General features: G+C 49.9%; 5 protein-coding genes across 5 annotated transcripts; 2 read left to right on the top strand and 3 right to left on the bottom strand.

Moving 5' to 3' along the window:
• Positions 1-2,083: 2,083 nt before the first annotated feature.
• On the top strand, positions 2,084-2,994 carry BGZ61DRAFT_522168 (RTA1 like protein-domain-containing protein; the record flags this gene model as incomplete). Its single annotated transcript, XM_046252535.1, has 2 exons — positions 2,084-2,267; positions 2,330-2,994. The coding sequence occupies 2 exons, from the start codon at positions 2,084-2,086 to the stop codon at positions 2,992-2,994; spliced, it is 849 nt and encodes a 282-aa protein (XP_046098201.1).
• A 765-nt stretch (positions 2,995-3,759) lies between these two features.
• BGZ61DRAFT_538023 (uncharacterized protein) lies at positions 3,760-5,625 on the top strand (the record flags this gene model as incomplete). Its single annotated transcript, XM_046254601.1, has 1 exon — positions 3,760-5,625. The coding sequence occupies one exon, from the start codon at positions 3,760-3,762 to the stop codon at positions 5,623-5,625; it is 1,866 nt and encodes a 621-aa protein (XP_046098200.1).
• Positions 5,626-6,050: 425 nt separating this feature from the next.
• Positions 6,051-7,600, bottom strand: BGZ61DRAFT_483764 (uncharacterized protein; the record flags this gene model as incomplete). Its single annotated transcript, XM_046249526.1, has 2 exons — positions 6,051-6,671; positions 6,719-7,600. The coding sequence occupies 2 exons, from the start codon at positions 7,598-7,600 to the stop codon at positions 6,051-6,053; spliced, it is 1,503 nt and encodes a 500-aa protein (XP_046098199.1).
• A 306-nt stretch (positions 7,601-7,906) lies between these two features.
• On the bottom strand, positions 7,907-9,070 carry BGZ61DRAFT_461210 (uncharacterized protein). Its single transcript, XM_046247110.1, has one exon. The coding sequence runs from the start codon at positions 8,762-8,764 to the stop codon at positions 8,189-8,191; it is 576 nt and encodes a 191-aa protein (XP_046098198.1). The 5' UTR covers positions 8,765-9,070; the 3' UTR covers positions 7,907-8,188.
• A 4,546-nt stretch (positions 9,071-13,616) lies between these two features.
• Positions 13,617-14,394, bottom strand: BGZ61DRAFT_118514 (acyl transferase/acyl hydrolase/lysophospholipase). Its single transcript, XM_046237015.1, has 2 exons — positions 13,864-14,394; positions 13,617-13,799 (listed from the first exon to the last, which is right to left on the bottom strand). The coding sequence occupies exons 1-2, from the start codon at positions 14,252-14,254 to the stop codon at positions 13,765-13,767; spliced, it is 426 nt and encodes a 141-aa protein (XP_046098197.1). The 5' UTR covers positions 14,255-14,394; the 3' UTR covers positions 13,617-13,764.
• Positions 14,395-14,924: the final 530 nt, after the last annotated feature.

The raw sequence follows: 14,924 nt of genomic DNA, 5'->3' as shown, positions 1-14,924 counted from the left end.
GAGGATGACAAACTTGGATGACCGACTGGAATTTCTTCGGGGGGGTTTTCTTACCAATTGAAGGCGAAGAAGACACTCAGTTCATGCTTCTTAGAGCCATTCCACACATATTAGGCCTGCTTGGACCTCTTGGGCAGGTTGTTGTTCATCGCCATCTCTCGAGCAATGTCTTCAGCCCGAGTCATGTCCTCGTGCCAAGCGCTGCCCGTGGGTCTCGATCGGCCGCGCTATTTCTTTCGGCTGAGATCAGCCGGGATCAAGCCGGAAGGAATACGAGTCTTACCACCGGGCTCCCACTCATTCAAACAGATCTGCTCTTGCCGTGGCGACCCGGACGTTTCATTGTCAAGATGCCGAAAACCATGTGGGTGTCGAACGCCAACCCCGGAGATGGTGAGACTAGGGGCGGGAGGGAGATCGGAGATTCGGAGGTGTATCCGTGGCGTGCGTCGTTGATGAGTAGTCCATTTCAAACCCCCGATGCTTGATGTGCGTCAAAACAACTCTATCCAATGCAGGCCATGAATCAGTAAGCCATTTCAACATAACCCCTGAGAGGCTGCACTAGCGGTCGCTTAGCTGATGAGGCGTCTTAAGGCGTCTCGGGATAAGAACTTTGAAGTTCTAGGGTAGCCACATGGAACAATTTTCGGATCACTTTCTGGATGCTAACGGCTCATCTAGCTGTGGACACATCTTGGCACGAAGCGTGGTCCTGTGGTTCGTCGGAATTCTTTCAATTGTGCATGTCTAGTGAACGCCAAGGAGCGAAATGATGACCGGGGACGATGTTGCGGCTCCTAACGTATCGGACTTAGTAGCTCTTAATTTCTCTATTCTGGGCGCATTCTGAGGTAAAGAGATTCAGCATCGAAGCGATTGTGAAATTTTCGGATATTAAGTTCCCGATATGATTGTTGGAGTCAAGGACCTTCTCGTCCCGACTCGGCCATGCTCTAAGATAGAGCTGTACCTGTAGTAGAGCCGGTCTTCATCTGCAAAGCGGTTCTCTACAGTAGAATGACGCCATCACTACTATCCCCGGTGAAGTGGAATATAAAACTGCTAATCATCTAGCTATTGCGAAGACACCGATTTAGCCCCGTTCAACTACGGTTTTGATTGTGGCGTTTTCTTGGGTGAGGTAGCAAGTGAGTCGTTAAGTGAGGTTACTCGGGGTAACTATCGTAGTAATACTATTTTTATTAATTCTGATCATCCCTTATCCCGAATTACTTCTTTTGTATCGTTTTAATTTCGTGCGATTTATTCAGCCGGAGTGCAGTGCCGCTCTGTCTGTCTCAATTTTCGGCGTGGGTGACATTTTCCTCGCGACGATTCCCTCAACCGCCTTCTAAAAAAATCTCAAAAATGTTAAAACATACGTAGCAATATTGACAACATGCAGCATTTATTTGGCTCAGGTAATACACGTCAAATCGCCACAAGCAGCGCAACCAGAGCCACCAATACGAGACCGCAAGATGACGCATCGCACGATCACCACTGGAACAAATCCGGGCCGCAGAAACCTCAACCCTCGCTTGGCATGAATATTTCCAGTAGCTTACCGCCCAACGACGAGGCAAAGCCACTGATGACGCGTTTTCCTGCTCTTTCAAGGCGTGGGCCGCAGGAGCAAAACGTCAAGAATTACGCGACCCACTTGGGATATTCGTATCGAGCATCGAGCGCTCTGGTTTTCGCATTGCAAAAGCGTAAAGCCGGCGATTGGCTGCTTTCTGCTCCTTCGTCGCAACATCGTCGGATGATACCCACTCATCCCTTGCGCGTATGCTGAATTCAGATTAAGGGCGGCGGATAGCCCTTGGGCCCATTATAAATGCAGGTTGAGCGGAGGACATTCCTCGGTAGACCCGATCCGACTCGTTCAGAATGGATTTATAAATAGAGACGGTGGCCATTTAAACAGTCAGTCATCTAGCTTCTGACTTCTATCCTCTTCTCTTTGTACTCATACCAGGTTCTTTAATCGATCCTATTCTCTTCGTCCTTATACGTCTCCTTCTCTTCGATACCCGACGTCCCAGCCCCAACTCAATCCGACAAGTCTTCAACAATCATGGCCTCGAATGCGACAAACACCACAAAGGGATATGCTCCCTTCGATCTCTACCCCTACAATCCGGGTGAGGGGCCAGCTTTCGCCTTCTTGGGACTCTTTGCGGCTGCCGCAGCCGTTCATTTTGTGCTCATGTTTCCATACCGATCTGCTTTCCCTATATTTATGATTATTGGCGCTGGCAGTGAGTTACATTGGATACTCCAGATAAAAATATCCAGAGGACTGACTGACATTTCCTTTCAGTGGAATCCGCTGCCTATTGGTTCCGATCACGATCGCACAACAATCTCCGACAGACTCTCCCATTTATCATCCAAAACCTCCTTGTGCTTGTGGCGCCACCCTTCCTCGCAGCGACCCTCTACATGTCTCTCGGCCGAATAACACGCGCACTCAGGGCCGAAAATCTATCGTTGATCAGCATCCGATGGCTGACCAAGTTATTTGTGCTTGTAGACGTCATCTGCTTCGTGACTCAGACGGCTGGCGCAATCATGTCCGGAAGCGAAGTGGCCGACGAAGCCAGCCGTGGAAAAAAGATCATCATTATAGGTTTGGGACTTCAAATCGCTGCCTTTTCCTTGTTCATACTTTGCATCTTCACGCTGCAAAAGCGGATACCAGAGTCGCCGAGAGCCTCAGCCGTGACAAACGAGCTGTCATACCGCCGCTACCTTGTGGGCCTGTACATTACCAGCATGCTGTTCTTGATCCGCAACGTTGTTAGGATTATCGAATACAACCAAGGAAGCGATGGAACATTGCTGTCATCGGAGGTTTGGTTGTATGTTTTTGATGCTTGCTTCATGCTTGCCATCATTGTTACCATCATATTCCTACACCCAGGACGGCTGATTAAGAAGGCTCGGTATGAGAAGGCGAATGGGTCGGATATTCTATTAGTATAAATTTTTTGGTACAATAAATTTTCCTAGCCACTATCATCAGTCCCTCAATCGATATTTTCCGCTCTTCGAGCGTTCTTCAGTGCTCAGTAGGCAGCTAAGGTAACATCAAGTTCAAGCACAGCCCATGCACCAGGCTTACTCTCCGGTATAAACCTGCAGTCATTGCCAGAATAATTGCCTGTAGTGCAACTACATGGAAACTCAGCCTTCTAACCTTCCGGGTCGGATCTAATTAAGATGCGACAGGTCAACCAGGCTGAGGAGTTGGAGCAGAATTGTCAATCGCCAAATCAGGCTGCAAAAATGGCCCCCAACACGTTCGTATTATCTCCACCTCCAAGAAAAGCCACCTTCCTCACTTTGCTATAGCCTATCCAATTAAATGCAACACTGCAGGTAACTCGTAAGGCCAACCAATCCATAGCCGACTTGGGCCACTCTTGTGACCTCGGGTGTCCATCGCGGGGCGTTAACCTTGTCTCATTTACGATTGACTTGCAGGTTCGCCATCTCGCTTCTACTTCCTGGTTCGGTGCCTTATTTAAAAAAAACCCACACATTCTTGATTTGGGGGCCAAAAACCAGCCTAAACCTGGTCAAAATTAGGGCTACAGATGCATCTTCTCAGCCGCAGCTTGGCTTTGCGGCCCAAGAGATGCTGAGTTGAAGCGGGGACATAAAAGCTGAAATATCCCTCATTCCGAGTTGGCGAATATGGAACATCGCCAGCAAGCTTTCTAGTTCGCTTCCTCGCCATCCGCCCTAATGTCCCAACAAGACACGCAAAGTGGGCTGCCTTTGCTCCATATCCAGGGCACCTCTTATTCCAATGCCCACGATGGCCTCGGCAAGCTTCCAGGGCATGTTAAAGTCGACCCGGTGAAAAGTTCAACACATCCCCTTGAAAGACTGACGCGACTCTTTTCCACCATCGTCCAGTTACTTTTTCCGATCGCACTTACAGCCTACTTTATTTGCATTTGGCGATTTTTCCTCGCCCGGGACTCAGATAACCCCGTCAAATATGGCATACCCTATGAGATCTGGATCTTCTACTCCTGGTTTCTCATCGGTGTTTTTGGGTTGGGCTGGTCCAAGTTTTCTCTTATCGGCGCGGAGAACGCTGTACAGGCTTCTAGCAAGGCAGTGATTGCAGCGCCCAACGAAAGAAGCTGGAGCAGTCTAGGGGGATGGATAAAAGCTCTGAACAGGGGGATTTTCCACAATGAGTCGCCATATCACTCACTGTGGTATTTTCTCACAGCGGTGAGCATTCTAATGTATGTCGCATTGCCACTTTCGGGTCTTTGCCTGGAGCTATCGGATGGCTATGTCCCTCTATCGACTTCTCCAAACGTTCTGGGTCATAAGTGGGACACCTTCAATGAAAGGCAATCGGTTTGGTACGACACGGGCGTGGAAAAAGGGTGGCAGATTGGATCACCCGCCACAGTTCCTGGGTTTGGCTTGATCTACACCCCCCCATACATTCAGCGAGGCGAGTACAGTACCCTCGAGAACGTGCCGAATTCTCTAGCCTGGGAAAGCGGCATACCTGAGATGTTCCTTGCTCCTCAGGCCATGACACCCGTCTCAGGTGATGCATGGGGTGTTCGCGCGAGTTACAACTGTTCGATCCTGGAAGACATTTCCGAATTCACTATTCTCAACCAAACACGGTCGTCAGTTCTCCGCATAGGCTCTCGCGGCGATTACGAAACGCCGTCTGGGGACGAGATTTACCTATTCAACAGCGACGCCAGCAGCGGCACCTACGCCTACAACCTTTGGGCCGATATTGAAATGGGCGTCAGCATGATCGGTGACCAGTATGGCCCACCAAGTTACAACGGCAGTGAGCCGAGGTCTTTTGATCCAGACGGCGCAAAAAAAGCAGAGGTTCTCGAACTTTTGATCTGGCAAGCGCAAACAAGCGGGTCATACGACACTGAAGCTGCGTTCAACCGCAGCGTCGAGCCCACCGTTCAAGGGCTGGGGCATCCCATCATGAAGGCCAGCAATGGTTCCTTTATCCGAAATGAAACCTTTTACAAGGTCCAAGTCAGCAACAGAGGAAATATTAGCACCGAAGTTGCGGATTACAAAGAAAAGTACTCAATTCCGTACGACCGCATCTTATCCACTGCCAAACCCATTGGCATACAATGCCGGGTCATGTCAACTCTCGGAACCGCCCGACTTAACCCGAGAACATCGACTTTTGACTCATTCAAAGAGCTTTCAAACCCCCCAATCATTACAGCAGAGTCTCCGATGCCTCGCCTAGGGTTTCTCACGCAAGAAACGCTTCAAGGGTCATATTTCGAGTTATTTCGCGCCGCCAATGCTCCCCCTCCGCTCACTGTCTCCAATTCGTACATGTACCAGAATTTTGTCCAGCCGCAAGTTTTGAAGAAATCTGTCATGTTGTTGTATGCGTTGGAAGGGCTGCAGCTCATGTATGACGGGGTGTATGGGTTCGAGGGCACGTGGGACCATCCCAACTTGACCTCCTCGAGTCCGGGAAAAATTCTCACGGCTGGAGTCATTCCGCCGATTGGCCCGGTGGTGCTTTTTGTGGTTTGGGCCATTAGTTGTACAATGCTGCGAGTTGTGGGATTTTTTCTTTGAGACTGGATAAGTTGAATGGGGTACTTTACGTCTGGATATGGGTTGAAGGGGCTGCAAGGTAGATTAAACCACTTTGCGCTAGTTGGCAACCGTGAGGAATATGTGCATTGGCCAGATATTTTGGACTAATTATTGTTATTCACGCGTACTCATTGCTGTTGTAAGTAAAATGTGCCTTGTCAGTTTGTACGAATTTGATCTTTCAGAATTTTGGGTGCACGGCTTAGAGGGTTCAAGACGTCATTATGTTGCTACATACGGAAATGAACATGTGTCGTGCTATCTAACTTAAATCCTAAAGAAATGCATACTAAGACATCATACTAAGACATGTAAACTCAATCAAATGAAAGACCACGAAATGAAAATTAATAGCGGGCCGAAAAGAACACGGATGATTCCAAAACTTCATCTCATCCCTTCACCTACGACAAAGCCATATCCTCCAGGTCCGGAATGGTCCTCTCCAAGCCAAGAACCATGTTTTTGACGTTGTTGAGCACGCCCCAGCGGGCTCTCTTATGCTCCGAGTCTTGAGTGAGTTCCGATACTTCATTTTTCAGCTTAGCGACAATGTCCGTGTTTCCCTTGATGAGCCTCTTGGCCTCATCAACGTCGGTGGCGCATTCGTGGACAATGATCTCCTGGTCGGCGGCTTCCTCTTGCTTTGCGAGCTTTTGGGTATTGTAGGCGTCGATAGCGGTTTGCAGCTGTGGCAGACAGGGCGATTGACTCTGGCTTCCCATCATCCCTCGAAGTGAGATGGCCGTTGTCTCGAACTCGTCTGCCTCGGCGACGAGCGTGGCGTGGCGAAGCTGCGCGTTACGGCGAGCTTGCTTGGCGTCATCGATGCTTGCTTGGGCGACGTGTTCGAGGTTGGTGATTTCTTCACATTCGGCGAGTTTGGACTCAAGTTCTGCTTCTGTCGTCTCTATAGCACGGGAGATGTCGTCTATGAGAGAGTCGAGCCGAGAGACAAAGTCGGTGATGGCAGGAAGAAGGGACTCGTGAATGCTTCCGGGTTGCGGAGGTGATTCCTGCGGCTCCTAGCAAGTGGTTAGCCAGCATTATGTGACAAGACAGGGGGACTTACAGCTGCCTTGGTGAGCATCTGCGAATAAACCAATGCCATAGATGGAAGACTCCCGTGGCCAATCCTGGGCGATCTCAGCGCAAGTGATTCTCTTCCCGAAGGTGCTGGGCTGTTTTTGATGAGCTCGGGAAGTACGGAGAGTCTGGGCTCAGGGAGTGCCGAGAGTCTGGGTCGCTTTGCAGAAGGAGAAGTCCCCAGCGTGGGTGACGGCCGCGGTATTTTCGGGGAAGACTTGGGTTGCTGTCGATCTTGGGCTGGCGTGGGAGGCGACGGCGAAGCAGCTGAAGCAACCCTGATGCTCTCCGATGTGGACCTTTGGGGAGTCTGCTTTACCATGCCGCGGACCCAGCTTGGAGCTTTTGGGGTCATGGAAAGGCGGGTTATGGGGCTTGAGCGTGATGGGTTGCTTGGTTGTGTTCTGCGTTTGTCTTGAACGACAATTTCGAGTTTTTCGTCATCGTCTTCATCCGCATAATCGTATTCATCGTCGCCATCATCTTCACCACAGATTCTGTCGCCGGTCTTGTCTAGAAATTCGGCACGAACCGCCCGCACATCCTTGTACCGTAGTTTGACTTCGCCCTCCCCGCTTCGGACGATGATGCTCATGACAAGTTGCCGACGCAAGTCCTCGACGGTAAAGTTCACATCCTGGGCAATGTGTCTTCCGATGATGGCAAGGTTCTCCAGCATGCCGAGGCCCCAGTCTCCTGACGTGTACTGAGGGACCAGTTCCCACGGCCAGATGTTGAGGCACACGTAGAATCGCGTGGCGGCACGCGAGGCTCGATCTCCAAACTTTGCGCGGTAGGGAGCTGGCAGGCGGATGCTGGCAGCTTTTTCATCGATGGAAAGCCATCGTTTTTGGGGCGTCGAGGGCATTTCGGCGAGGCGCAGAGGCGGATGGTCTTGGGGTGTGTGGACGACGCTCAGTGACGGGTGATTGCGAGAGTCCGCAAGTTGAGCGTGATTTCAGTGACGAGAGTCCTCGAGGCACAAGAAAAGTACAGAAAAAAGACCAGACGAAAAGAAAAGAAAAGGAAAGAAAATGAACCAGATCCATCGGGCGAGGGGATGTGAATGAGGCGGGCGGCCTTCTTTGTTTGTTACCTGTACTCTGCCGGAGCTAGAACGTCACAGCTTCCCGTGGACCAATCATATCCTCGAATCTTGCAGTTTCCAACGCGCTGCCGTCGGATGCGTCACAGAGAGGGCTCAACGTTGCATTTGCGGGCGCTGAATTCGCTGTTGCCGTTGAGCGTTTGCTCGTTGATTGCTATGGTGTTGTGTTTGGGGCGGGTAGTGGCTTCCAGAATCCAACATCCCCAATCACGGAAGAGAAAAGGAAATGAGATTGTTTCAGCGTAGAATTTGTCATTTGAACCCGAATTGTTCCGCTAATATTGATTCTTGCTGTTGTCAAGTGAGGCAACGCGTGGCTAGTCACATCAGGGACTCACCACATTCAGCCTACACCTGCTGTGGCCCATGGCGCTTATCCCGTCCAAGTCCCTGGATAGACGTAGGTAGTTCTTGGATTATGAAACCCTGCTGTGGCGGTATGTTATGGCTGGCGCTCTCTGGTTGGAACTCAGGCGATCCATGAAGCTCAGGCCGAACCGGGACACTAGCTTGGTTTGGGTGTTTGCTTTGGAGACTTGTGCTAGAAGCAAACTCTTCCACAGGTGGGTGCAAAGTGTGTCCCACGGGGTCGCTAGGGGTAGGCTCCGAAGTTGTGACCCGCTGCTTGTAAGGTCGTCGTCGCAAGAACAAGACGCCCAGAACCAACAGCGACACCACTGCCAACCCTCCCACGACACCTCCGACCATGGCAGCGGTATTCGAACCACTATCACGGCTTTCAAGCTCGTTGCCATTCGATTCGCTACTAATCTCTGCGCCTATGTTGCCTGATTCGCCGGTGTTAGTCGGCGTGGGTTCGTCGTTGCTCAATATCGTCGTGGCGAAGTCGCGACCCGTTTGTCCGTAATATGTAAATGCTGCCTTGGTCAAGCTAGACACCACGCTGCACTGGAAGGCTCGCATGCCGCTTGGGAATCCCCAAGTATGGCAAAACGGCGCAGACTCATTATCGCTGCAGAATCGAGAGGGGTTAGATTGACGGCATCATAGTGCCGACTGGAAGCCTTACCACACGAGATTAGCCGAGTTGCTGTGACATTTCTCGTTGCAAAAAGATGGATCGAGGCCTCGTCTCTTGCGATGCACCTGGTAAACATGTTTTGGACGCCGCAGAAGACGAGGCCGAACATTTCTGATTCCCACTGGCAGACGGCCCAGCCAGACAGAAGATGGAGCGTGAAGTGCCTACGGAAGTTGAAACATATCCACAGAAGTTGTCTGGGGCGTTGGTGATGGTGATCTCGATGACACTCGAATCCGAAACCTCCGTATTCTGTCGAGCAACGTATGTAGGATTTGTCGGGTCGTACGTCAACGACGTCGACGGATGTATCAACGCTTTTGCGATACCAAGCAAGCGCCATGCTAGTAGCGCTACTGCAAAGGATGACCGGAGAATAATTAAGGTTGAGGAAGAAAAGAGATTGATCAGGATATTCACGGAAGATTTAGAAAACAAGATATGCGCGACCTGCGACGGAGCTCCTCAATTACCGAACCGAGGCAGCGGAACGTGACCTACCGCAACCAACCAGACGAAAAAAAACATCGTCATATGAGTATAAATAAGATTGACTGAGACTTAATCCAAACATCGAATTGGATTATTGGTGGCTTGTCGAGCTGACCGCTGCGCCACTCAGCTGCGTGGCACGGTAATTGAGATGTGGGAGTGACATACCGCTGACGCTGAGCTTGCTGAAGTTGACGTTGCACAGTATGTGACTGCTGGGCCATGAGGACGGATTGAAGCAGTCGTGCGTCGAGAGGAACAATGTGGTTATCGATTTGACGGGTCAGGGAGATGTCACATAGGAGGCGCTGAACTCGGATGTGCGTGAGAGCAAGCAGCCATTCCCTTGAACAGAGTGAAGGGACTTGTATGTTGTAGATGGTGTTGAATGATGACCCTGTATGACGAAACCTCGGATAGATTGATATCCTGACCTTAGTCAGAAGGGGGGGTATGAAAACCCCTCTTCCGGCTGATCCGGATGACGAGATGGACTAATCATCAACATCATCATCACTGCATTGATCCTTATCCATCGATTGAATTGTCCGTAACGGATCCATCAGATGGTAGATAAACTGGAAACTCTATTGCTTTATTTGATTAGGGCCAAAATATTTCCATCGCGTAAGCTCTATGCTCTGCTCTCGCGGGAGTGACTTGAAAAGTTTGTCCACCACTGGCTTCCAGAATTGGTTCTGAATGTCAAATCCATGAGGAGCACTTGTCGTTGACATGGCAAAGAGGATAATTTCAGTATCGGTGACTCAATACTTATCAGGCATCTCGAACCGAGGTAGTTGGGAGGTGTAGTTTACTGATCTACTTGCCTGATAGAGCAATGAAGATGCCTCTGCTCTCTGAAAGTTTTACTAGGCGATGTGTAGAGGTGTAGCGCCTTGAGTCGGCGACTTCATTTCATCACGAGTCCTGGATTCATGTAAGGACTACGAAAAATTAGTCTCTGTGACTAGTTTTGCTACTTCTTTAAAGATGTCCTGCTGTAATAGCTGTGTCCAACCTCGGAGGCACACTTTGCCTTCAAAATTAGAAGTAGGCAGTAGACAGTTGTAATCTTATTCGAACGGCATTTTGAGAGTTTTATAGCCCCTCTCGATAGCAAAGTCTAGCGGCGTCTTTCCCAGGGCGTTCTCCGCATGTGTGTCGGCGCCGAGCTCGATTAACAGACTTACAAGACCTTTGTGGTCCCAGATAGCAGCAAAGTGTAACGGCGTGCACCCGTCATTGTCCTTAGCATCTATATCGGCACCTAACCCAGCGACTAAAAGCCTCACGATACTTTCGTCGTTCCCCCAGGCGGCATAGTGCAGCGGTGTCTCTCCAAAGCTGTTCTTGACGTTCTTATCGGCACCGAACTCAGTGACAAGAAGCCTTACAACATCTTCATACCCCTCCCCGGCAGCAAAGTGCAGCGGCGTCTTTCCAGCAATGTCCTCGGCGTTCTTATCGGCACCGAATTCAGTGACGAGAAGCCTCACGATACTTTCGTGGCCCCCCTTGACAGCATAGTGCAGCAGCGTCTCTCCAAAGCTGTTCTTGGCGTTCTTATCGGCACCGAATTCAGTGACGAGAAGCCTCACGATACTTTCGTGGCCCCCCTTGACAGCAAAGTGCAGCGGCGTCCTTCCAATAATATCCTTGGCGTTCTTATCGGCACCGAATTCAGTGACGAGAAGCCTCACGATTCTTTCGTGGCCCCCCCTGACAGCATAGTGCAGCGGCGTCTCTCCAAAGGTGTTCTTGGCGTTCTTGTCGGCGCCCGGCACTGTGAGGAGTAGCCTTACAATATCTTCGTTGCCGCTCCTGGCGGCAGCGGCCAACTCCATCCGCCAGTGGTCCTCATTGACATCCCTGGCATACCCGGCATCCCCGTCCGCGCCTCGCTTACTCGATAGATCTGTGCTGGCGATGACGACGGCTTTGTGGTGTCGTAGCATGGTCTCCTGCTTCTCAGAAATATTCTTCAAAAAAGACACCAAGGTAACAACTATGTCGCTTCCGTCACGATATAGCTCTTCTGAGAGTGGCAAGGCAGATTTGAGAGCTTCCGTAGCCTCTCCGAGATGACCAGTCTTTTTGCAAGCTCGCGATAGACCGCATAGAAGCTCGAGTGCTGTCGCACCCTCTGGCCATAGTTTCCCTTCCAGACTGAGCCTATAAATCTCAAAGTCAATGGCAGAACTGAAAAGAGTCTTTGCTTTTTCTGAATTTCCGAGTGCTGTGGCCACCCAGGCAGCGAATCGTAGGATTTGGGAGATGGGGGCGCGAAATCGCTCTGTGGCTGGATCTAGATCTTTTCGAATTGAGCTATTATCCTGCATGGTAGAGAAGCAATCCTTGAACGCCGCAATGCTTTTGCGGTTTACTGGGATTTCTCCCACCAGTGAAGACAAGCGAACAGTCGTAGGAGTGAGACCCGTGAGGGCTTCCCTTCCTAAGCTGTATGTTGCCATCACCAACAAGACTTCCTTCTTGCTCGAGACCATATTGTCCAAGCTCCAGGAGCATAGAACCCGATGAATTGTCACACTTTCGATGAGACCATTCACTTCCTTCAGTCTAATCAAGCAGAATTTGGCAAGGCGACGCAGGGAGAGGCGAAGATAGTGTGGTTCGGAAAGAATTTTCCGCAACCTAACCACGTCCCCAGGAGCGCTATTGGCCTGGTCATCGACGAAGAGGGATTGTTCAAGAACTGACAAAGGGATGGGCCATGAGCCAAGAACCCCAATGTATTCCAGCAGGATTGCACATTCGTTATCGAGTGACCGATGTGCCATATCGAGAATGGTCAGGATAACTCGATTCTTGTCATAGGACCACAGCTCGTCTGAGGGATTGGCAGCCATGAGACGTCGGTACTCATTTCTATATTGACCTAGAAAAGTAGAGAAGCTGAATTCTCCTTCTCGGATGAGCCCTGCAGCCTGCTCTAGCGCAAGAGGGATCCCGCCGAGCTCTTTGGCAATGGTTTTAGCCGCGATCGTTTCTAGCGTTTGTGTTAACGACACTATATTCTTAATTAAAAGCTTTTCTTCTCACCATTAGATTCGGATAGACTCGGCCAGTGAGCGAGTTTGAGGAGGAGGCTAGTTGAAGTTTTGGCGTCCAGGCCGTCAAGATTGATCACTTGGAGTGGATGAGACCCACTGAAAGCATGGCGTCTTGTGCTGGTGACGAGGACGGATCCATGCGGACAAGAAGGAATGTATTTAGCAAGGCCAGCTTGGTCTAGATTCTCGGCACTATCAAGGACGAGAAGCCAGTTGCGATATCGTGTCGAGCGCAGTCGGGCCACAACCCGGGCTAAGGCGTTGGCGTCGCCTTCACCGTTCCTGTGTGTGATGGGAAGATCGAGTGGCCAGGAAGAATTCATGGTGTCATGGGCTTCACGCAGGGATATGTTTGAATGATGGCTCGTCCAAAGGTTGATCCAGACAATGGCCGAGTATCGGGCCCTCTCAGCCCACATGTGTCGCAGCGCAAGTTGCGTTTTGCCTGTACCGCCCATGCCACAGAGTAGAACACTCCTGCGACCTGGTTGACCTGGATCCAGAGATTCTCGCAGTTGGTGAATTTCAGACTCGCGCCCGACAAATTCGTCTGTGATATCCGGAATACTGGAACATAGCAGACCTGGGAAGGAGCTGCGCGCAGCGGTAACATTCGTTGCTTTAATAGCGATTAAGTCAGAACGCAAGCTTTATTGTCAAATTACTCTGAAACTAGAGACATACCCCTTTTTGGGCTTATCAACGAGGCGCAACGCTTGAGTTGAGTTGCCTCCCTCGTGAGGTACGACTTTGTCACGGCAGAAAGGTGCTGCTGTGCCTTGCCATCACTCTCGTCGAGCTCAATTTTCTCGAGGCCATTATCGACATTAAATCGGTAATAGGATTCGATTCTACCAGCTTTCTCAAACCTGCCAATACTATGAGAAAACAGTCTTCCGATTTGGGAATGAAAAGCTTACCTGCTTCGGACGCTCAAGTGTTCCTTGTGACAGTCCATCGTGATTGCCACACACATCTTCGCCGCTTCCTTCATTGAGACCAGCCCTTTCGGCACAAACATATCTCGAAGGCTTGATCTCTTGTATTCGAATGAACCTCGGCCTGTTCCGATTGACACTAGACAGGTAACCTCAGCCACCGCGTTGCGTATGGGTGAAGGCCATTCGTCCGACTCGACCTCGGAGATGGCAGCAGAGCTGGGGTTATTCTTCTGAAACGCTCCATCGACGTATTCAACGCCGTTTATGGTAACTGGGGGGAAGAAGGTCGTCGCAGCTGACGTGGCAAGGCAGGCGTCGACAATAGAACATGGCTCGACGCTGGAGCGGACTCCGTATGTTCGGAACAAGTAATCGTCACGAGTCGATCGGGATACGGCGACAACGGCTACCTAATGAGGCGAAGGGCAGTTAGTACGACGAATCAATCAACAGCATGGAGTTGGGAGCAGCGACCTACGGGTACATGGGGGTTCTCCACAGAATCAGCTTCGTACATCATCTGTTCTCCGGCCTTCTGCCGCACGATTTTCGCGAGGCCAGCGCTTGCATGCTTCGACCCAGTGAAGAGCTTCTGAAGAGATCCTCCAGAGAATATCTCGGACCCGAACTCTCTGTACAAAGCTTCACATTCGTCAAGAGTGCAGTCCAGACGACCCAGTAGAACGGCGAGGAGGCCACCGGTGCTGGTTCCGCAAATGAAGTCGAAGCATTGGCGAGGTTCGGGCGTGCTATCGAGGCCATTCTGAATACGGACCTGCAGCATTAGTTCCTTGAGGATGAGGATTTCCGAGAGACCCCGAATGCCACCTCCATCAAGGCACAGGATGCGGGGTTTCTCAGCCATCGCTGAACGTTGTCCAACGCTGAGACTCAAAGTCTTCACGAAGGTCGCCTCTCCAAGCGGCGGGGGTCGTACAGGCTAAGATGGCGATCTTGCTTCGACTGTTGTGAGCATAGAGCAGAAGGATTATGTGCGCTCTTATGGTGAAAAGAGGAGGAGTTGAAACAGACTGCGGCCCGACTTGGCGACCAGGCTGAGATACCCGAGAGTCAGGTTTTGATTGGTTAAGGCTATTCAGCCTGTTGGTGGCTGGCGTCAGCTGAGATATAATATATATTATACTTAAAATTTTTTTAAAATTTTCTAAAAAAGAATTAATATTTAAGAGAAAATATTATAACTATATTTAATAAATTATTTAATTTTAATATATTAGAATTATTATTATTTTCTCTTTTAAATTCTTTTTTAAATATATTTTATTATATATTAATATATAGCTAATTTATTAAAATTATACTATAAAATAGCTTTTTATAACTGGAATAATATTTATATACGGCTAACTTTATATAAATTATATACTATCTGGTATAGAATATAATATAATATAGTAAGATAGAAAATAAAGAGGCTGCAGAGGTAATAGAAGCGCTGGAAGAGTCCTCCAGATTTGGGTTCATGGCGCCTTGGCAGACTTATTTCAAGGTCCGCTCTATTTCTTGTCTGTTAT

Source organism: Ilyonectria robusta (genome assembly GCF_021365365.1).
Source record: "Ilyonectria robusta strain PMI_751 chromosome Unknown BGZ61scaffold_26, whole genome shotgun sequence".
Taxonomy (NCBI): Eukaryota; Fungi; Ascomycota; class Sordariomycetes; order Hypocreales; family Nectriaceae; genus Ilyonectria; species Ilyonectria robusta.
This window is presented reverse-complemented; position numbering and strand designations above follow the sequence as displayed.

What these genes read in the sequence shown, in the direction of transcription:
- BGZ61DRAFT_461210 (XM_046247110.1), bottom strand. Translation starts at nt 8,764, where the DNA reads ATGCGAGCCTTCCAGTGCAGCGTGGTGTCTAGCTTGACCAAGGCAGCA.
- BGZ61DRAFT_118514 (XM_046237015.1), bottom strand. Translation starts at nt 14,254, where the DNA reads ATGGCTGAGAAACCCCGCATCCTGTGCCTTGATGGAGGTGGCATTCGG. An exon ending in GAACCCCCATGTACCCGTAG is followed by an intron (nt 13,800 to 13,863) that starts GTCGCTGCTCCC and finishes TCGCCTCATTAG; the next exon opens with GTAGCCGTTGTCGCCGTATC.